Source organism: Rhinolophus ferrumequinum, chromosome 11 (assembly GCF_004115265.2).
Source record: "Rhinolophus ferrumequinum isolate MPI-CBG mRhiFer1 chromosome 11, mRhiFer1_v1.p, whole genome shotgun sequence".
NCBI classification, from domain to species: Eukaryota; Metazoa; Chordata; class Mammalia; order Chiroptera; family Rhinolophidae; genus Rhinolophus; species Rhinolophus ferrumequinum.
Window position 1 is genome coordinate 8,178,971 of NC_046294.1, and position 22,023 is coordinate 8,200,993.

The 22,023-nt window shown below is 50.4% G+C and overlaps 2 protein-coding genes across 2 annotated transcripts; both read left to right on the forward strand.

Annotated features, from left to right (window-relative positions):
- The first annotated feature begins 2 nt into the window (after positions 1–2).
- On the forward strand, positions 3–8,696 carry MTA2 (metastasis associated 1 family member 2). The gene is made up of 18 exons (XM_033119695.1): positions 3–657; positions 1,356–1,423; positions 1,810–1,903; positions 3,507–3,624; positions 3,757–3,820; positions 4,005–4,122; positions 4,411–4,513; positions 4,703–4,802; positions 4,972–5,160; positions 5,265–5,339; positions 5,452–5,510; positions 5,679–5,776; positions 5,899–6,038; positions 6,347–6,575; positions 6,769–6,858; positions 7,302–7,420; positions 7,521–7,669; positions 7,881–8,696. Exons 1-18 carry the CDS (start codon positions 630–632, stop codon positions 8,044–8,046), a joined length of 2,007 nt encoding a protein of 668 aa, XP_032975586.1. The 5' UTR covers positions 3–629; the 3' UTR covers positions 8,047–8,696.
- Positions 8,697–10,189: 1,493 nt separating this feature from the next.
- TUT1 (terminal uridylyl transferase 1, U6 snRNA-specific) lies at positions 10,190–21,928 on the forward strand. Its single transcript, XM_033119967.1, has 9 exons — positions 10,190–10,409; positions 11,856–12,046; positions 16,982–17,297; positions 17,480–17,580; positions 18,634–19,097; positions 19,692–19,801; positions 19,944–20,054; positions 20,237–20,329; positions 20,736–21,928. The coding sequence occupies exons 1-9, from the start codon at positions 10,328–10,330 to the stop codon at positions 21,899–21,901; spliced, it is 2,634 nt and encodes an 877-aa protein (XP_032975858.1). The 5' UTR covers positions 10,190–10,327; the 3' UTR covers positions 21,902–21,928.
- Positions 21,929–22,023: the final 95 nt, after the last annotated feature.

A 22,023-nucleotide genomic window follows, 5' to 3' on the forward strand; every position in this document is an offset into this window, starting at 1 on the left:
CCGCGAAGCGCAGGCATGCGAGTCTTTCGGGGCCGCAGGAGGAGCGGCATGGCTCCCGCGAGGAGAGAGTTAAGCCCAACTCTTCTCGGCGTCGGAGGAGGGGCGGAGCTGCAACGGAAATAACCGAGCGCGGGGCCCCGGTTGGCCGGAGGGAGCCGAACTGCTTCCGGAAGTGGCCGATCTGTGGGGTCTCGCTCTCCGACCTGAGTCGAGCGCCGGGCCTTGTTCTCCCGGTCGACCGAAGGTATTCCGGAAGGAGGCGAGCCCCGAGGCGGGCAGGGTCAGCCTTCCCCGCGGCCGGCAGGGCCCGAAGTCTGGTGGGGCTCTGCGAGGGCGGGAGACTCCGGAGCCTGGCTCTGGGCCGGCGGGAGCCGAGCTCGTTCCGGAAGAAGCCGAGCGGACCGGCGCCGGCCTCGGCGTCCCCGGTGTGAGGCAGTAGCAGCGGCGGCGACAGCGCTGACCGAGATGAACCGCGACGGCTGAGGCAGCGGAGGTGCCGGCTGCGCGGGCTTGACCGAGACTTCCGCGAAGCGCCAGCCCCGCGCTCCGGGCTTCGTCTCGAGCCGAGCCCTACCCCCCCGAGCCTCCCGGACCCCTTTGTGCGGCCAGAGGCGGCGGCGGGAACGGCCATGGCGGCCAACATGTACCGGGTGGGAGGTGAGTACTGGGCGCGGGGGCTGCGGGGCCCTGGGCGAGAGCGCCTCGGCCCCCGGCGGCGTGGTTCCGAGAGTGGACCGGAACCGGAACCGGGGGCACGGGGAGCGAGGGTGCTGGGACGGCGACGCGACCCGGCGCCGAGGCTCGCGGAGAGGCTGGGGGCAGCCCCGACGGCACTCTCAGGGTTGTGTCTGGGGTCCCCCGGGTCGGGAAGCGGGGCTTGGGAAAGTGGTTCCAAAGGAGCTGACAGGCAGGCAAGGGGCGCGACGGGCCCGGGCGACCGCTTTGCCTCTTGCGGGGGAGCCACCGGGAGGTTTCTTCTCCCCAGGCGTTATGTGCGCCTCGGTTCACAAAGGAGGGGGGGCCTTGCGCTAGAGTGAACAATAATTGCTCCCTTCCCTGAGCCTAGAGTGCAACCCCATCGCTGAGGTGGTACTGCAGGGGAGCCCCCTGCTTCTTGGTTCTTTCTGAAGGCTCGCTTTTGAACGAAGGGTCTGACTTTAGAACTAGGTGGCCAGGGGTAGGGGCATCCCTTGTTTTCTCTTAGTCTCTCCACTTACACATTTCAGCGTCCTCTCTACCTGGACCCTTACCTACTTTTGGTCCTCCCAGGCCTGCTTTGGTCTCCTCCTACCCTAGTACTTTGGCTCTCCCGTCTTCTCCTGATTTTTTCGGTTATTCCTCACCGCCTCCTACAGATTACGTCTATTTTGAGAACTCCTCCAGCAATCCTTACCTGGTTAGACGGATTGAGGAGCTCAACAAGGTGAGTGGAACAGAATCCATCCGCCAACCCCGCTTCCCCAAAGTGATCTCTTTTTTCTTAGGTCTCTAACTTCAGGTGGAGGGGGAGGGTGGGGAGAGAAACCTATCCTAAGTACCTATTCATATTCATTCATTCATTCATTCATTCATTCATTCATTCAATGTATTCAGGAAAGGCTGGCTATTAGAGCTTAGTGGGAACTTTAGTGTTCTATCTCTTGTGGGCTAAAGAAAGAGATTTGGAAGTCTGTGCTTAAATGTAAGTCTCATTCCTAATTTCTGGGTGTTTTCTACATCCCTTAGAAACTTATTGTTGTTAGTCTCTTCTTTGTGCATTTTTATTTTCAAATGACCAGTTTTCACTGCCATTTTCCCCCCTCCCCCTAGACTGCAAATGGAAATGTGGAGGCAAAGGTTGTGTGCCTTTTCCGGCGAAGGGATATTTCTGGTAGCCTCAACAGCCTGGCCGATAGTAATGCCAGTGAGTGTCTTTGTACCCCCACCCTACCCTCGGCTCCCCTTCCGCCCCTTCCCGGTGAGCTGAGGCCTGGGCATGTCCCTGCAGGTGTTTCTCCTGGTTGCATGCCCTAGGTAGGGGTGTGAGCTTGGGGGTGGGAAATGCCTGTTCTGTGGAGGGAGGCCTGTTTTTAACCGTTGGATGGAAGCAGCGCGAAGAGACCATGATAAGGAGAGCCAGAATGTGTCTTGTGTGTAAGTGTGTCTAGGTGAATGGTGTGGGTAAAGAGATGATAGTATTTAAATAGGGCATGAGGAGGAGCTTTAGAGACGCAGGACCCTTGGGGGACAGTTTGGGTATGTTGGGACAATGGGTCATGGCCGAAGGTCAAGGTGAAGAGGATGAGATTGTACTTAGAAGCCTGCACAACAGGGAAGCAGGCTTATATTGTGATCACCAGGTGGTGAGACTACATTGACGGGACAGAATAGGAAGTGAGGAAAGTTTTCTTGCACTTCTTCCTCTTTCTCACCTCTCCTGTTTTCCCCTCTACTCCATTTTATATCTTTCTCTTTTCCTGTAGTCGTCTTCCTTCTCTTTATGCTTTCACGTTCTTTCAAAAAATATATCTCCTTCACTTTTCTTTAGTGTCCTGTTCCTTTCCTGCTTTGACTTTCCCCTTCTTCTTCCTCCTTCCTAAATTATTTTCCTTCTTCCTGGCTGTTGTGGGCATGAAGGGGTTAAGGAGGAGCCGGGCCTACCAAGTTCTCTGGCCCTTTGGGGTTTCCAGGCCCATCTGGCAGGGGCTGACCTTGGCCTTGTCCAATCAGAAGGGGTGTGGGGGGGTGTGGGAGGTGTGGTCCCCTCCTCTTAGCACAGGGTTTCCGGAGCACACAGGCGAGGGGTGGAGCCTGCTGGCCTCCCCCCCCCACCCCGCCCCCCCTGAGGTTGGGAACAATGCACCAATGAGCCTGGGCCTGTGGCTCTTTTGCCCCTTCCCACTTTGGTTGGTGCCCAGCCAGGTTAACCCTTTCCACCAAGGTTTCAGGGCAAGTTGCACTTACTTGGGGAGGAAGGTATTGGTACTGGCTTGAGAGGTGCTGTCCTTGAAAGCCCCACAAACTATTATTAGCCAAGTAGAAAGTGAGGAATAGTTAGGGTTGCCTGTGATGTTTAAGAGCAAAGAGTCTCCTGAGCTCTGAAAAGAGGAACTGGTAAACACAACTTTGTGTGATGTGTTTTTTAATCTTACTGAGTTTCTGGATCTCAGGCTGGTTTAGCAAGAAAGAGACCAGTGTGATATTCTTGCTGGGCCTGGTGTGGGCAGATTTGTGCTTTATGAATGGTGTCTGAGCATTGGCACCTGTGTTTGGGATGGATTTCTGTGGCATTCTTCATATTCTCAGCAGCTCTTCCTAAGAACATTAGTGCTGGAGAATTGGGAGCATCTCTGATGGGGCAGAGGGCTAAGCGTGAAATCTGAGGGGGTGAGGGGATGGAAGGCAGATGCCTGGGGAGAGTGGGAGAAACAGCTGAGACAGGAAGTATTCTCCTTGGGCTAGAGTGTCTGAGGTGGCTTCTTTCTGGATTAGTTTCTGACTTGGTTTCTTCCTCCTGAATCTCTCAGGGGAGTTTGAAGAGGAATCAAAGCAGCCAGGGGTGTCGGAGCAGCAGCGACATCAACTGAAGCACCGGGAGCTTTTCCTTTCTCGGCAGTTTGAGTCGTTACCAGCCACCCACATACGGTATGGGACAATTGGGGCCACTGTGGCCAGCAGGCCCTTATTTAGAAGATGGAAAGGAGGGGTAGTGTACTGGGGATGCTGGGGAGAGGGCATGAGGAGCTCACCCAAGGTCTTCTGGTCCCTCTCCTGTAGGGGAAAATGCAGTGTGACCCTCTTGAATGAGACTGATATCTTGAGCCAGTACCTGGAAAAGGAGGTGAGCAAGAGGTATTGGGAGAAAAGGGAGGGGAGTGGGCATTGCCCCCAAAGGCAAGAGGAAAGGAGGAGTGCGATGAGGTATAGGTTGACAGACTGCCTGTCTTGGGAACTCGGGGTGTACCCCACTGCCCCATGCCTGTGAGGACTGCTGCCCTGCTTACCTCCTCTCTTCCCGTCTCCAGGACTGCTTTTTTTACTCACTGGTGTTTGACCCTGTACAGAAGACACTTCTAGCTGATCAGGGGGAGATCCGAGTTGGTTGCAAATACCAAGCTGAGATCCCAGATCGCCTGGCAGACGGTAAGCAATGGCACAGGCTGTGTGGCTCCTGGGTTATCTGACATCGTAGTCTCTGTGAGTCGTGTGCGCTGGTGTCGTGCAGTGCAGTCTGCGTGGCTCTGTGCTGTGACCCTGACAAAATGAGACCTCAGGAACCTGGAAGGGGCAAGTGGGCACAGTTGGGAAGAGAAGCCTGAGAGTTGAGGTGGCTGATAGAGTCCACTCGGGAGATGAGGACCAAGGTGCTGTTGTGAACTTCAAGACACCTGTTATTCTCCTTTCCCTCTCCCCATGATGCCATCGCCCCAGGAGAATCTGATAACCGGAACCAGCAGAAGATGGAGATGAAAGTCTGGGATCCAGACAACCCTCTCACAGACCGGCAGATTGATCAGTTTCTCGTGGTGGCCCGGTGAGGGGCGGGTGGTTGGGGAAGATGGGCTGGGGGAGGTGTGGACATCATTCTGAGTCCTGCTCTTAGAGGTGGGCATTATTTTTTTGTTGTTGGCTTGGGTGTTTTTCTTTTTTTCTCATCAGGCTTATTCCCTTAGCCCACTTGCGCTTTCCTCTTGCCCTCCTGACTTCTTAACTTTTCTCCTAGAGCGGTGGGGACCTTTGCGAGAGCCCTAGATTGTAGCAGTTCCATTCGGCAGCCAAGCCTGCACATGAGTGCAGCCGCTGCCTCCCGGGATATCACCCTGGTGAGCAGAAGTTGGTGGGAAGTCGGGCAGGCTGGGCTTTGTGGGGATCTGCAGAGCCTGGGGAAAGGAGAGGAGGGTGTGTCTGAGCAAGTGGGTGCATTGAGAGAGTAAAAGCAGGGGAGCGTGCTGAGGGTTTCAGGTCATCAGCAGTTTCCCACTTTCCCTGTAGTTTCACGCAATGGATACATTACAAAGAAACGGCTATGACCTGGCGAAGGCCATGTCAACGCTGGTGCCCCAGGGGGGGCCAGTGCTGTGTCGGGATGAGATGGAGGAATGGTCTGCCTCGGAGGCCATGCTGTTTGAGGAGGCCCTGGAGAAGTACGGGAAGGACTTCAATGATATTCGCCAGGACTTTGTAAGTGGATGGGGCTAGGAGGAGAGATAGAAGAGATGACAGGTCGGGGAACCAGGTCCTGGGGCCAGATGCTAGCTCATCCTTCTACCCTCTGACCCCCTTAGCTACCCTGGAAGTCACTTGCGAGCATAGTCCAGTTTTATTACATGTGGAAAACCACAGACCGCTATATTCAGCAGGTATGGTTTGGGCTGGGGAGGCTGGACCACAGGCCACCTACTCACCTCTGCCTTTGAAGTTGATGACATCCTACTGCTAAGATGCTCTGATCCTTCTCTTTCTTTCCTGCAGAAGAGATTGAAAGCTGCTGAAGCAGACAGCAAACTGAAACAGGTCTACATCCCCACCTAGTAAGTGTGATGGGTAGGAGAGCCTGGCATATTTTCCTTTTCTTTCTCCAACGTGTGCTTTTTCCTCAGTGATTAGGGGTGGGCAGGAGACAGGGTCAAATTATTAGAGAGGAGTGGAAATGGATTCTTTGTCCTGAATTCTTTCCTTCTCCGTCCTGCCCCTCTCAGCACCAAACCAAATCCTAACCAGATCATCTCTGTGGGCTCAAAACCTGGCATGAATGGAGCTGGATTCCAGAAGGGGCTAACTTGCGAGAGCTGCCACAGTGAGTTCCAGGGAGGACGGGGATGTTGGGGGTGGGTGAGAAGTCTGCTCTGGCCTGGGAACCCGAGGGGCTCAAATGGTATGTTTTCCCCTGACCTCCCCTTCCTCTCGGTGCTCTTATAGCCACACAGTCTGCCCAGTGGTACGCCTGGGGCCCACCCAACATGCAGTGCCGCCTCTGTGCTTCCTGTTGGATCTACTGGAAGAAGTACGGGGGATTGAAGACCCCAACCCAGCTTGAGGGGGCTGCTCGGGGCACAACAGTAAGGACTGATGGGGGCAGGAAGGGGAGAGCAGTATTGACCATATTGACTGTGAACTTTAGGTAAAGACCTGAACACCCAACTGCATGTATCGTGATGGTTTGGGGGTGGGGTGTGTGGGTGGGGTGTGTGGGTGTGTGTGTGTGTGTGTGTGTGGGGTGGGGGGTGTTGGATTGTGGTTTGGGAGTCAGGTAGGTAGGGATGGCCATAAAGAGATCAGTCGGGAAAATTGCCCTCTGCAGAGAATGGAAGAAAGAAGGGAGCCTCAGTGTCCATCTATATTTCCCCCTTTTCCCATGTCCTTCCAGGAGCCACACTCAAGGGGTCATCTATCCAGACCTGAGGCCCAAAGTCTCTCCCCCTATACAACCAGCGCCAACCGGGCCAAGCTGCTGGCTAAGAACAGGCAAACATTCCTGCTCCAGACCACGAAGCTGACCCGTCTTGCCAGACGCATGTGTAGGGACCTCTTACAGCCGAGGAGGGCTGCCCGACGACCCTATGCCCCTATCAATGCCAATGCCATCAAGGCAGAGTGTAAGCACAGGAGTGCTGGGGCTAGTGGCAGGGTTGGGGTTGGACTGGCGAGAGACCAGTGTTCCCTCTGGATGTTTACTACAGTAGGGATAGTAGGCCACAGGGGTTTGTTAAGAAATTAGACATGGCTCCTGGCCCCAGAAGAGGCCTGAACAGTGAAGCCCCTTGAAGAGCTTTCATCTTTGTTCTCCAGGCTCCATTCGACTTCCTAAGGCTGCCAAGACCCCACTGAAGATTCACCCTCTGGTGCGGCTGCCCCTGGCAACTATCGTCAAAGATCTGGGTATGGGATGGGGGACCAGATGGTGGGTACAGGGTACAGGGTGGGTATGGGATGGGGAACCAGTTAGGGTGCTATCAGTCTCTCAGTCCTTTGAGGATCAAAATCTCTCCCCTGCTTTTTTCTTTTCCATTCAGCCCTAAGAGATTTAGCCTAACAAATGGTACTTTTGTAGGTTAATAATGTTTTCTCAGAAGCTATCCAGTGTGACAATACTAATTTGACAAGATCACATTCCTGTGTGGTTTTTGAAATACCTTTTTTAGTTTTTGTGGATTCAAAAACTATACTTGGATTTTCAACTGTGTGCTGTGTGGGTGGTCAGTACCCCCACCCCCCTGCTTGTCATTCCTCTTCCGTCATCACTACTTTTGGGGATGCCCAGAAAAACTGCATAGAGAAAAGAAAGTGTGAAAGTTCTCTAACTTTTCTTTTTTTTCTGGCAGTGGCCCAGGCACCTCTGAAACCAAAAACACCTCGGGGCACCAAGACACCAATCAACAGAAACCAGCTGACCCAGAACCGGGGACTGGGGGGCATTATGGTGAAACGGGCCTATGAGACTGTGAGTTGACAGACTGGAGTGGGCCAAGGGGAGTTGGGTGGGCTTTCATTTCTGATAGGAGTCTGAGAGTGCCATCTCGTGTTGTCCCACCCTTTTCCAGATGGCAGGGGCAGCGGTCCCCTTTTCTGCCAATGGAAGGCCTCTGGCCTCAGGGATTCGCTCAGGCTCACAGCCAGCAGCCAAGCGACAGAAACTAAACCCAGCTGATGCCCCCAATCCAGTTGTGTTTGTGGCCACAAAAGATACCAGGTAGGGAGCCCATCGTGGGAGGGGCTGAGGTTGACAGTGCAGCTTGGTGGGTATAGGAAATAGGAGTATTTGAGTAAGCCCAGATCCAGGAAGACTGGGTGCAGGATGGGGATGCCGGAAAAGATTGGGCCAGAAGAACTGCAGTGTGGAATGTGGGGTTTCACCTTGAGGAGCTTAGCCTGCTTGATTTCCTTCTTCTCTTCCTGGCCAGGGCCCTGCGGAAAGCTCTGACCCACCTGGAAATGCGCCGGGCAGCCCGCAGGCCCAACTTGCCCCTGAAGGTGAAGCCACCTCTGATTGCAGTGCGGCCCCCAGTCCCTCTACCTGCACCCTCACATCCTGCCAGCACCAATGAGCCCATTGTCCTGGAGGATTGAGCATCTATGGGGAAGGGAGGTGGGCTGAAAACTAGAGAGTGGATGTCCAGGGCACCCAAGTTCCCATCCCTCTAGTATCAAAGGGACTGAGGAGAGAGGGAGGGAGCAAGTGTTTGTCTCTGGAGGGGTTGGGCGCCCTCTGGTGTTACCACTTCACGGCTTGTCCCCTTCCCATGCTTTTCCAAGCCTGGTGATGGAAGGCCGACTGCAGGAACTTAGCCCATTGTGGGATCCTAGCCTCTTTTGGTGGGTAGGACCCACGGTTGTCTTGGACAGTTTTAGGGGGAGGGTTTTTTAATTTTTTAAAAATTTTGCCTCCCTTTGTGAAAGGGGATGGGGGAGGGGAAGAGTAAACATCAGGTGGTGGTACCTGGTTGGGGGAGGGGGGTGTGCACCTGCCATGACTGCTATGTCTTTTTTTCTTTTTCCTAATTGGGGGGTTCTCTTCCTGGGTGTCCTTAGGAAACTAAGGAGTTTGAGGCCCCTAAGCTGGCATCAACCCCAGCCTGTACTCGCTCTTTCCTTCCCTCCCCATGTCCCCTCCGCCTTTTGTACGCCAATTCTCAGAAATAAAGATCTTTTGTCCGTTTTTTTAACCTCGGATTCTGTAATTGGTTCTTATAGTAACAAATAAAAAGCTGTTTTCTTCAGCTCCTCCTGGTTTGGCTGTTCTCTGCTATGGGGTGTGTGTGGGAGGGGTGTCTTCGATTGGGAAAATAAAAGGACAAAGGACAATAAAGAAAGTACAGATGGGGCTTGCTCTGGGAACAGCTTCATGAGATATGCAGCCTGGACAGGCTGCCTGCTCCAGCAAGCTTTCTTGTGGGACCCAAACTGTTCCCCAGCTCCTGTGATGCTGAGCACCATCTTGGCCCAGATTCATTCAAAGCAGTTGGGATGAGCTGGTTCTCTGGATGGCACGCCTCCATAGCAGGGGTGTGTGTGTGTGTGTGTGTGTAGATGCTTCTTCCTCTATTTCCCAACTCTTACACCACTCTCCTTTTACTCAAGGAATTCTGGGAGTTGGTGGAGGCCAGGACAAGACATATCCCCGCTTATCTTACCACCTAACTTTGGTGTATTTGCAGAGTGCTGCTTCATGGATCCCCAAGGCCAGCCTCAGCAACTGCTTTAATATCAAGGCCCTTTTTAGCACTGTTCCTGCCTGTTTATGTTTGGGAGACAGATTAGACACCTGAGCTGGGCCCAATAGAAGCATCTCAGGAGACAACAAGTCTATTATGTGCTCCTTGGACACTTTAGAGATGGGGAACAGCCTCAGCAGTTGGGACTTGCTCAAGGTTACAGACCTTGAGAAGTCTGCCTCAGATCCACGACTCTTTCCAGAATCCATGGCTGTGAGCTGATAACCACAGCAAAAGCTGCTTAGCCCATCTGACAGTCCTCTCTGTCTCATGGTACCTGTTCCTAGGGCCTCCCCAGCTCCCTTACTCTCCCCATCATGAGCTTACACCTGTACTGTCGCGATGAACTGACTACTAACTATACCAGTCCGGGGGAAAGCAGCACTTTCCCCTCCAGTGTCTTTACTCAGTTGCCACCATAGTAGTTTCTGTCGCATATCTTGAAGTGGTCCTGGCGCCTCATGAGTGCACTCCATGCAACCCACTATTGCAGAAGGAAAGCCTGGCTCAGCTGGACCGCAGCGATCTGGCTGTGTCCCCACTGGAAGGTGACCTGTGGGGACAGCTCCCCAACCAGGGTTGGGAAGCCGTCGCAGAACAGCTGTTTGGGGGGAGGTCGGAGGGCAGAGGGAGAAATTAAGCCCTTAGGAGGTTGGAAGTCCAGGGACAACTCTGGGCTTCGTGGAGGCTGGTCATTCACATTTATACGCCAGGGGGTTGAGGATACAGCCGCGCAGGTCTCTACCGCCCCTTGAAGTAGGGCACAACCTGCCCAACACCACCAGCGACGAAACGGCCGGCTGTCAACCCGGCCCTGGCCATTGTGGCTGCTCTTATGAATATTCACGATTCTTTGAGCCAATGAGCGTCTCCACAGCTCAGCACACCAATTGGCTTACCGCATGCAGATGAGCATCGTAGATGGGCGGCTTTTCCTAAAGCCCACGGAGCATTAACACGGGTTGGAAACGGAACTGAGTCGAAGGAACGTGGTTTCCGGAGGAGTGTGCCCTCACTTAGCAGATTTACGTCATTTCCTGTTGGGCTGGCGGAAGTTGCTTCCGAGCGCGTTGCGACTTGGAAGCGTTCCGGTGGTGGCAGAAGTGGTTGCACTTGGTTGGAACCGGGGAGTTGCGATGGCGGCGTTGGATTCGGATGTCGAATCGCTGCCGCGTGGGGCTTTCCGCTGCTGCCTCTGCCACATCACTACAGCCAACCGTAAGCGGTGGCTAGTGAGGGGGTGGGGGGCTGTGGACTTTCGTCTGTGGGTCCTAGCGAAAGTTAAGGTAACAGGTCATCGTTTTTGTCAGATGAGTTGCTAGAGTCACTCACCTCCGTTTTCACTCCGCCAGTCCCAAGTATCCGAAATCTCCACGACGCAAGTTTCTTTATTTCCTCTTTAACCGTCATCTATTGGACATCCCCTTTGTGCCTGGTATTCTGCTAGGCTCGAGGGTGCGGAGATGGAGAGACAATTTCATTGCCCTAAATATGTTTGGGGAGCTGTGGGGTCACAGAGAAGGTAGTAATTAAGTCAGGAAGTCCTACAGAGGACCTACCCAAAGGCAGGGATGGATGGGTGAAGTAGCATGGCGTGCGTGACTGGGAAGGTGGATCTGGAAAAGTTGATAAGGTCCTTGTATGACAGCGCAAGGGGTTCCGTAAAACCCCAAATTACACTTTTGAAGTCTGGAATTACGTTTTCTAAACAGGCTCTTCCGTTGTTCTTTTTCTGTGTGAATAGCACTACTGCTGTTTGTTCAGTAGGACCAGCCAGAAGCCCAGGATAGTCTTCCCTGGCCCCACATGTCCATTGGTGACATCAAGCAGCTAACTCAAAACGTAACAAAAATAATAATGACAGCTCCACTTCTCCCACATTCACCATGTACTGGACTCTGCCAAGTGCTATGTATGAATAATTCCTATTTGTTATGTACTATTATTATCTTGATTTTATAGCTGAAGAAACTGATGTACAGAGAGGTTAGTAAGTCGCCCAAGATCTTACACAGTTTGACAGAGCTGGCATTTGAACTTGGGCAGTGTGGCTTCAGATCTTGCACTTGTAATCTTTATGCCATACTCAGGGATGATCCATGGGAAATAGCCTAGAGTCCTGATATATTTAGTTCTATAATCGTATATGACTTGGGTAAGTTACCTGTTAATTTTGTCACAATTTTCAGGTATTCTTTTACCTAGCACTTACAGATTTTTTTTTCCTTTTCTTCCCCAAATATGTGTCCAATTTTATTTCTAATATTTTCTTATGTTTTTTTTATAATTACAGTTTATTGGGTGACAATTGTTAGTAAAGTTACATAGGTTTCAGGTGTACAATTCCACACTTCATCATCTATAGCACATTGTGTGTTCACCACCCAGAGTCAGTTCCCCTTCCATCACCATATATTTGATACAGATGGTTTAAGAAATACTTGTAGTGTAGTCAGTCTTCCTGGGAACCACTTAGAATGCACTGTACTTGCAGACAATGGACGAGAGAGGAACGTGAAAGGAGCCAGGACTTTGTTTATTTAAAGGTCACACTTTCTATGTCTTGGAAGGATCAGTAGGATTTAGGTATGCAGAGAACAAAGTCAGGGGACAGGTACACTGAAGAGTGGTTTGGATGTTTTCGTTTCACTTTTGTCTTTGTAGGACCCAGCCTAGATGCCCACCTGGGAGGCCGGAAACACCGGCACCTGGTACAACTACGAGCTGCCCGGAAGGCCCAGGGACTTCGAAGTGTGTTTGTCAGTGGCTTTCCCCGGAATGTAGATTCTACTCAGCTCTCTGAGTACTTCCAGGCATTTGGACCTGTGGCCAGTGTCGTCATGGATAAGGACAAGGTACAGTGAATGGCTCTGAGAATAAAGAATGAGTCAGGTGTGCCACATACCAAAAGATATGAGAAAGGGAGAAACCAGGAGTCTCTTTTCGCTGTTCCTAATGTTGCTTGTCCGTGGTGAACATTACATTATTTGGACTAGTCCAGCTTTGTGAGCAACTCCCCCTCCCCAACTTGAATTTTCTCAGTTCACCAGTGTTTTTCATTGGGGAACTTATTGGTCATTCATTTATTCCTTTAATCTTTTATTTGCCAAATACTTACTAACTGCTCACTTTGTTCTAGGCACTAGAGCTGCATTCTGAGTCGCGAATATGATAGATGTGGTGCCTGCTTGCACAAAACTTACAGTCTAGACAATTAAATGAGTGGAGAAAGTAAACAGTTAAATGAGTAATTACAGTGAAGTGGGTGCTTTAAAACCACACCATTGGGAGACCCATCCTAACCCTACAAGAGACTGGTTTGTAAACCAGCTAGCAGTTTATTAAGTTATACTGAGACGTACTGAGGGTACCTGGTCAGAACACCCTATCATCTGGACAGTGCTGGGCAAACAAGCTTGTTCTTTGTGGTCCTTTTTGTCTTGTTTCCATGCAGACCTTTAGTCATTTTCTCTTTAGTCCTTGAAAAAAGTTCACTGCTGCAGTATTGTGTTCTGTGACCATATTGTTGTTATGAGGCTGCAGTCTGATTGTGTAGGCATGGCTTCGGTGATCCCAAATCTCCTTAGCATTCCAAGCCTTCTTTTAGAATGGGGAGGGGTCTGTTTCTCTCAGGGATTTCATTAACCCATGATGGTTTAAACAAAAGCGGTTCAATTGTTCTCTTATAACAAGAAGTCCAGACCTGGGCAGTCCAGGGTTTTGCTGTTTTTCCTGCTCTGTTATTATTAGTATGTGGCTCTTAACTTCATAGATGTGATAATGCTGTTTCCATCTCTTCATCCAAGAAGAAGGGGCAGGTTGAAGGGCAGAGTGTGAAAGGCTAGTGCCAGCTGAGTCTGACCACCGTCCCACCCCCGTTTTCTTTATTTCCCAGAAAAATAACCTTTTCCAGAGACCTCTTCAGTAGATTTCTCATTGGCCAGAACTCGAACACATGATTGCACCTAATTACAGGCAAGCCTGGGGAAATAAAATTATTTTAGCTGGGCACTTTGCCCTTCTGAACAAAATCAGGATTCTGTCAGTAAGGAAGAAAGGGACAATGTATATGGAGTGGGCAGCTGACAGTGTCTGCCCCAGGTTACTTCTTTAGAAAGCTCAATGTCCTCATTTTTGTTCATATTTATTTCAATTAGAAAGCATGATCTTTTCCTGAATTTAAACCTCAAGTTTCCGAGGCTTCTAATTATTATAACAATAATTACTAAAATTTTTATTGAGCAGTTATTATGTACAGTTATGTGCTAACTTTTTTCCCCCCCTTCTTCTGCCTCCTTCTCCCACCCCCCCTTCAAGCTGTTGTTTCTCAGTCTAGTTGTGTAAGACACAGCTCCCTGCCCCATGCTGGTGTTATGAACCTTGCGCTCCCCCCGGCTGAGGCAGTCGGTTGCCGGTCGTCGGTCAGCTGATCACAGCAGGCTGCCAGCTGCTCACACTGGCTGCCGGCCACTCAAGCTGGCCGCCGGCCGCTCCTGGCAGCACACAGCAGCACAGCAGCACAGCAGCCCGCGGCAGTCCACGGCAGCCCACACTGGCTCAGGGCAGCCCAGCTCCAGGGAGAGCCGTTGTTCACAGTCTTAGCTGTAGATGGTGCAGCTCACTGGCCCATGTGGGAATCAAACTGGCGACCTCGTTAGGAGCACTGCGCTGCAACCACCTGAGCCACTGGGCCAGCCCCATGCTATTTTATGTACAATATCTCATTTAATCCCCACAACATTTCCTTGAGGGAGAGCATCACTGGGAACTTGGATATTTGGGGTTTGAGCCCCTGCTTGGGAGGCAGTCACAAATTTCTTCTCTGAGTTTTAGTTTGTTAATTTGTAAAATGGGAACAATAATACATGTCTTATAGGAGTCTTACGAGACTTAGCAATTGTTTATGTGAACTACTTGGTTTAAAATAAGCCCTTGGGAAGTGGTAGCTGTAGCTGGGGATGCTGGTATTGAGAGGAGAAAAATAGCTAGGACACAGGCTTCTGAATCTGCTAATTCTGCCACTCCTGACGCCTTCTATGGGGCTCTCGAGGGAAGGAAATACGTGCACAAAGACAAGGACAGGCTAAGAGACATGTGGTTTCTAGGTGGGGCTTTGGCCGCAAACTTGCTGTTGAACCACAGTGTGGTGAGCCGTGTGATTTCTCAGAGTCAGAAAATTAGTCTGGGCAGGTCCAAGTGGCTGCTTTTCGCCTTGGTTTCACTTTGGTTCTTTGCTGTCTTTGGCATAATGGTGGAAGTGAGGGTAGGAAGGGCACTCCCCCCTGCTTTTATTTTCATTTGAGATATGACTTAGGCAGCATAAAATTCACTCTTTTAAAGTATACAATTCAGTGGTTGTTCATGTACAGTATTCTCCCCTTATCTGTGGGGGTAATGTTCCAAGACCCCCAGTGGATGCTTGAAACGGCAGATAGTACCAAACCCTGTATATACAGTTGACCCTTGAACAGCATGGGTTTGAACTGCGATGGTCATTTGTACTGCGCAGGTCAATTGAAAAAAACCCGTGTGTAAGTGGACCTCCTTATTTAAAACCCGCATTGCTCAAGGGTCAACTATACTATGTCTTTCCTGGACATACATACCTGTGATAAAGTTTAATTTACAAATTAGGCACATTAAGAGATTAACAACAGTGATTAATAATAAAATAGAACAGTTATAATACAGAGGGTGCCAAAAAAATGTTTTAAGAAAGGAAAAACATTTTAAGAGAGGAAAAAACTATATTAAAATTGTAATAATATATACTGATAACAAAAGATGAATACAAGTCATGTTTGACTTCTGCAATTACAAGAGGTGCTCAAAGTGGTTACTATCAGTGTAATTTTTTTTCTTTTTTAAAAGATTTTATTGGGGAAGGGGAACAGGACTTTATTGGGGAACAGTGTGTACTTCCAGGACTTTTTTCCAAGTCAAGTTGTTGTCCTTTCATTCTTAGCTCTGTAGGGTGCCGTTCAACTTCAAGTTGTTGTCATTTCAGTCTTAGTTGTGGAGGGCGCAGCTCAGCTGTAGGTCCAGTTGCCATTGCTAGTTGCAAGGGACGCAGCCCACCATCCCTTGCGGGAGTCGAACCAGCAACCTGTGGTTGAGAGGACGCGCTCCAACCAACTGAGCCATCCGGGAGCTCAGCTCAAGGTGCTGTGTTCAATCTTAGTTGCAGGGAGCGCTGTCCACCATCCCTTGTGGGAGTCGAGGAATCGAACTGGCAACCTTGTGGTTGAGAGCCCACTGGCCCATTTGGGAATCGAACCGGCAGCCTTCGGAGTTAGGAGCACGGAGCTCCAACCGCCTGAGCTACCAGGCCGACTCCATCAGTGTAATTTTAATACAGTTTTTGCCTTTTTAAAAATGTGTATACATTTTTTTGGTACCCTCTGTATACTGTAATAAAAGTTATATCAATATGGCATTATTAAGTAGAATAAGGGTTACTTGAACACAAGCACTGATAACCACGAGTCTGATAACTTGAGATGGTTACTAAGTGACTAACAGGAAGGTAGCATATACAGTGTGGCTGTGTGGACAAAGGGAGGATTTACATCATGGGTGGGACAGAGTGAGGCAGGTGGCACAGAATGAGATTTCATCATGCTACTCAGAATGGCATGAAATTGAAAACTTATAAATTGTTTATTTCTTGAATTTTCCATTTAGTATGTTCAGACTGCAGGTAACTGAAACCTCGGAAAGTGAAATCTCGGGCAATTATTGTATTAACAAGGCTCTGCAACTGTTTCTACTGTCTACTTCTAGAGTGTTTTCATCACCCCACAAAGAAACTGCATGTCCATTATCAGTCATTCCCCATCCGTGATTCAGGCCTGTGTGCTGGTGAGGCTGTCCCCCGGTTAATTGTTGTGTATGGTGTGAGGTAGGGGTCCACCATCAGTGTTTTGCATGTGGCTATCCACTTGTCCCAGCACCATGTGTTGAGAAGACTATTCTTTCATCATTAAATGGTCTCTGCACCCTTGTTGACAATCAGGTGACCATAGACACATGGGTTTATTTCTGGAGTCTCAATTACATTTCCTCCATCAGCATGTCTGTCTTTATGCTAGTATCACACTGTCTTGATTACTGTAAAAGGTACCTTTTTATAAGCAGGAGGAGGCTCTAGCTTTGCCACTGAAGAGAATACAGAAGATGTAGGTTTTGGCCCTAAAGCAGTCATAGTTTTCCTACTCCTGCTAACAGTTTAGCTTTCAAAAAAAAAAAAGATATATACATATATGTATGTATATATATACACTTACATGCATATATATATATATATATATATATATATATATGTTTATTCCATTGGATATCGTTGACCTCAGCCCTGTCTTAGCAGCATGGTTATCATTTTGCTGTTGTTCCTAGGTGGTACGTTTGTTGAGGTAGGGTTTATGTGTTTATATTTACACCAAGCACAGTGTTCATTACATGGATTCTTAATAAATTTTAAAAGAGTCTAAAGCAGGAAAAGTTAGGGGATGGGTATAACCAGTAACGTCGTGTCATTGGGAAGAATAGCGGACAACAAAATAGGTAAAATGTGATTTTCGGAGGCCGACTGGGGTGAGAGTAGTGTGTGTGGGATGCGAGTGAGGAAAATAATTGCTTTTCTAAATATGTTCCCTGTTGTTACAGAAACAGCAAGCGAATGTTCCCAATTTATACAGTAGTCCCCCTTTCAGAATTCTCGCCCACTGTCAGACCATGTGTTTGGATTCTCGGTTGCAAAACCATCATCTCTGCCCGTTGTGGTTTGCCAGGGAGTGTTTGCCATCGTGGAGATGGGAGACGTGGGTGCCCGGGAAGCTGTCCTGTCACAGCCTCAGCACAGCCTGGGAGGACATCGCCTGCGCGTCCGACCACGGGAGCAGAAAGAGTTCCAGAGCCCAGCCTCCAAATCCCCCAAAGGAGCGGCCCTCGACAGTCACCAGCTGGCCACAGCACTAGCTGAGGCCCCAGATGTGGGAGCACAAATGGTGAAGCTGGTGGGGCTGAGGGAGCTGTCTGAGGCTGAGCGGCAGCTTCGGAGCCTCGTGCTGGCCCTGATGCAGGAGGTCTTCACAGAGTTCTTTCCCGGTGAGCCACCTTCCTCACTGTGACTGAGCCCACCCTGTCCTGCCCTGCCCCGTCTGCATCCCCAGTCCTCCCTCAGCTAGAGGTGTTTATTTGATTGCTCTTTCATCTTTGTGCCCTGTTATGTTCTTCCACCCCTTAGCCCCCCAATGTCTCCTGACCTTTATTCTCTGCTCGGCACCCAGGCTGTGTGATCCGTCCTTTTGGCTCTTCCATAAACAGCTTTGACGTCCATGGCTGTGATCTTGACCTCTTCCTGGATCTGGGTGACTTGGAAGAGCTCCAGGTGAGTGAAGAGGGAGCAGCTGGGAACAGTCAGTAGGAATGGTCATGTGACTCTAGGTGAGCACCTTCCCTCTCACCTGTTAAATGGGGATAATAGGACCGGCCTGAAAGCGTTATTGTAATTGGAGAGATGTGAATGTGGATGTGTGTAAGGTAGGACGGAAAGGAATTGGCACGAGATAGATGGCATTTGCAACAGGAAAAAAACCAGATTTCAGAATGGCATGGATAATATCTTATTTTGGATAAAAAAATATATATATAACAAGACATACAATAATGTAATTTAGGGGTTATGTTTTTGCGTATGTGTTTTCTAACATCTAACGTACAGATCCTGCTTTTGGAATACAAAAGGGTTATTTTTTTTAAAAAAAAGATTTTATTTTTTAGAGTTTTAGGTTCACAGCAAAATTGAGTAGAAAGTATAAAGTTCCCATATGACTCCTGCCTCACAGAAAGGGTTACTTTTAAAATAATACTTCTTTTATCATTCTCTCTTTCTGTCTCTCTACACACACACACACACACACACACACACAATTTATATTTCCTGAATCATTTGAGAGTAGGTTGCATACGTCACGCCTTTACCCTTTATATCCCAGTGTGTATTACCTAAGAACCAAGGTAATATTCTAGTCGGTTACCACAGTACCATTATCAAGTCGAGGAAATGTTACACTGGTAGAAGTGTAAAGCATTGCAAGACTTTAATCCAGTCTGTACTCCAATTTTGTCAGCTGCCCTGACAGTAGACTATTGTGTTGTCTCTTTAGTTTTCTTTCATCTAAAATAGTTCCTCCACCTTTTTTTGTCTTTCATGACAATGACATTTTTATAGAATACAGACTGCTTATTTTATGGCTTTAAAAAGGTATTTCTAATTGAAAAAAAAATATTGTGAGGATTAAATGAGTTAACATGTGTAAAGCCCTTAGAATAGGGCCTGGCACATAATAAGTAGTAGGTCATGGGTATGTCTTGGGGACGAGACTGTTCCCAGTTAGGGGGCAGCAGGAGAGGCATTCACTCAGTTCTTTTCCATCCACAGCCAGCCCCAAAGGCTCCAGAGTCCCCATCCTTGGACTCAGCCCTTGCATCCCCACTGGACCCTCAAGCCTGCACCCCAGCCTCCCCTCCAGACTCTCACCCTCCAGATTCTCCTCAAGACTCAGAAGCCCTGGACTTTGAAATCCCTTCCTCCTCCCAGGCGCCCCACACTCCGGACTCAGCTTTGGCCTCTGAGACCCTTGCTTCTCCCCAGTCCCTGCCTCCAGCCTCACCACTGCAGGAGGACCGGGGAGAGGGGGACCTGGGGAAGGCTCTGGAGCTAGCAGAGGCTCTGAAGGGGGAGAAAACAGAGCAGGGAGCCATGCTGGAGTTGGTAGGATCCATCCTTCGTGGCTGTGTCCCTGGAGTGTACCGAGTCCAAACTGTGCCCTCTGCCCGATGCCCTGTGGTCAAGTTCTGCCATCGGCCTTCAGGTCTCCACGGTGACATCTCCCTCAGTAACCGGTACCGTTGTTTAGGGGGGTGGTTGGGGAAGGCAAGCTGAGCGTTCTGGGGTGGCTGAGGAGGGAGCCCTGGTGGGGGAGCTCCTGCACATGCCACGCCTCAAGCTTATCCTTGTTTGGACCCATCCCTCTTTCTGCCACTCATCTCCTGCCTGTCTTCCATGTCAATGGAAAGTATCTTTTTTAGGATACTGTTTTTAAGGGATTTAGAAAAGAGTTCCATGGTTAAGTAAGTTTGGGAAATACTAAGTTAAACACAAATAGGTTTCTTCCTTCTCTCCTTCTGCCCCACTTCCTCTTTCTCATTTCCTTTTTTCCTCTCTTTCTCCTTTTCTCCCCTTCTCCCTCCCTTCTTGTCTTTGTTTCTTTGCATAGTAAAGGCCTGAGCAGGCTTTTATTAACAATAACACGCTCTGAATGTCCGAGACGGGCATATAGGATGTCGTGTTCTTTGTACAGCCTCTCACAAGACCACTGTGTCAGCAAACACTTAGGAAACCCTCTCTGGCCGCCGTTACAGTCTGGACTGGGAGCTGGGGGTGATCGGTTCAGAGCGTTCCTGAGCCGTAACGTCCTCGTCTCCTCTTTGTCCCAGGCTGGCCCTGCATAACTCCCGCTTCCTGAGTCTCTGCTCTGAGCTGGATGAGCGAGTACGGCCCCTCGTGTACACCCTCCGCTGCTGGGCTCAGGGTCGAGGGCTAGCAGGTGAGAGGCAGGAGAGAGCTGGGGCTGAGTTGGTGTCGGGCAAAGAAGGGAGGCAAATACAGGAACCAGGATTGAGAAAAACTGCCAAGGAAGGGATCGGAAGCACCTCTAATCTAACTGGAATTATTGATTATTTACCCAGGGAGTGGCCCCCTTCTCAATAACTACGCCCTGACCTTGCTCGTGATCTATTTCCTTCAGACCAGGGACCCTCCTGTGTTGCCCACTGTGTCCCAACTCACCCAGAAAGCAGGTACAGCAGCCGGCCTCCACCCTCTCTATCTCATTAGTTTCATCTCTTCTCTTCTTCGTCTTACTCACACTGAGTTACCCTGGGAATGAGATCTCCGCTATCTCCCTCATTTCCATCCCTCACCCTCCTTTCCCTCAATCTTCCTGCTTCCAGGCTGACCCTCACCTTTTTCACTTTCACAGGTGAGGGTGAACAGGTGGAGGTTGATGGCTGGGACTGCAGTTTCCCCAGGGATGCCTCGAGACTGGAGCCCAGCACCAATCAGGAGCCCCTGAGTGAGTTTGGGGAGCCCACAGAGGACTAATAAATAATGTTGATCACAACAGGAGGTAACACAGTTATTGTGTACCAGGCATGGTTCTCATAGTAGCCTTGGGGGACAGCTAGTGTTGTTATTGCCATTTCACATGTGAAGAAACCATGCCTTAGAGTAATTAAGTGGCTTACCCAAGGTTACACTGCTAGCAAAGGGAAGGAGTAGCGTCTGGGAAATGACATTGCTGGGGACACAGGAAGAGAGCGTGGCCTCATGTTTATGGGGATCAGAGGAGCCTGGCTTCTGGCACTGTTCTGAGCCACTTAGAAGGGAAAACGAAAGTCCTGCTAAGGGAATGGCTCTGGTTCAGGGTCTGTCTCAGTTCTGGCCTCTCAGTAACCCCTTTTCCTGGTCTTCTCCTCCAGGTTCCCTACTAGCCCAGTTCTTCTCCTGCGTCTCTTGTTGGGATCTTCGTGGCTCACTGCTCTCCCTGCGGGAGGGTCGGGCACTGCCTGTGGCAGGGGGCCTGCCCTCTAATCTCTGGGAGGGTCTGCGCCTCGGCCCCATGAATCTCCAGGACCCCTTTGACCTGAGTCACAATGTGGCAGCCAATGTAACCAGCCGGGTAGCCGGGCGGTTACAGAACTGCTGCCGAGTAGCAGCCAATTACTGCAGAAGCCTCCAGTACCAGCACCGTTCCTCCCGGGGTCGGGACTGGGGGCTGCTCCCCCTTCTGCAGCCGAGCTCCCCTAGTTCTCTGCTGTCTGCAACACCCATCCCCTTACCCCCTGTTCCCTTTACCCAGCTCACTGCTGGCCTGGTCCAGGTGTTCAGAGAAGCATTGGGTTGCCATATAGAACAGGGAACCAAGAGACTGCGGTCAGAGGGAGGTAGAAATGGAGATTCTCCCCAGGGAGGGTCAAGCAAAAGACTGAAACTAGACAGACAGAAAACAAGCTGTGAGGAGAGGCAGGAGGAGCAGCAGGGATGTATGGGGGAGCATGGCGAAGATGGGGTGGAAGAAATGGTTATAGAGAGTGGAGAGTCAGTGGAGGACTGGGCCATGCAGAGCCCTGGGCAGCCAGGGGAGCCTTCCCTGATGGCTGGAAAGCACCTTGCCACTGGAGGACAGGAGCAGTCAGGCCATGCAGCGCTGGCTGAGCAGGGCCCCAAAGGACCAGACGCAGCCCGAGAAGGGTCCCAGGGTGAGACAGGGAAGGGGGCATCACTCTCCTCCGTGAGCTGGCGCTGTGCCTTGTGGCACCGAGTGTGGCAGGGGCGGCGGCGTGCCCGGAGACGCCTGCAGCAGCAAACCAAGGAAGGAGGCAGAGGTGGTGCTGGCACGGGAGTAGAGTGGCTGGCGACTGAGGCTCGGGTAACCCAGGAACTGAGAGGACCGAGCAGTGCTGAACAGAGGCCAGAGACTGAGCCGCTCCTGACCTTTGTGGCGTCTGCTTCCCAGGCTGACCAGACTCTCACTGTGACCCCACTTCAGGATTCCCAAGGCCTGTTTCCTGATCTCCATCATTTCTTACAGGTTTTCCTTCCTCAAGCACTTCGAAATCTTCTAGAGTCAAGACAGGGGCCCTAAAGGGCAATTAAGCTGCTAGTTTAATAAACACTACAGTTTCCTCTAATTTCCACCTGGTAACAATGCTCCTTCCGCCTCGTACTTCCCCTCCCCAGACCTTAATGCAGCCTTCTCAGAGGTGT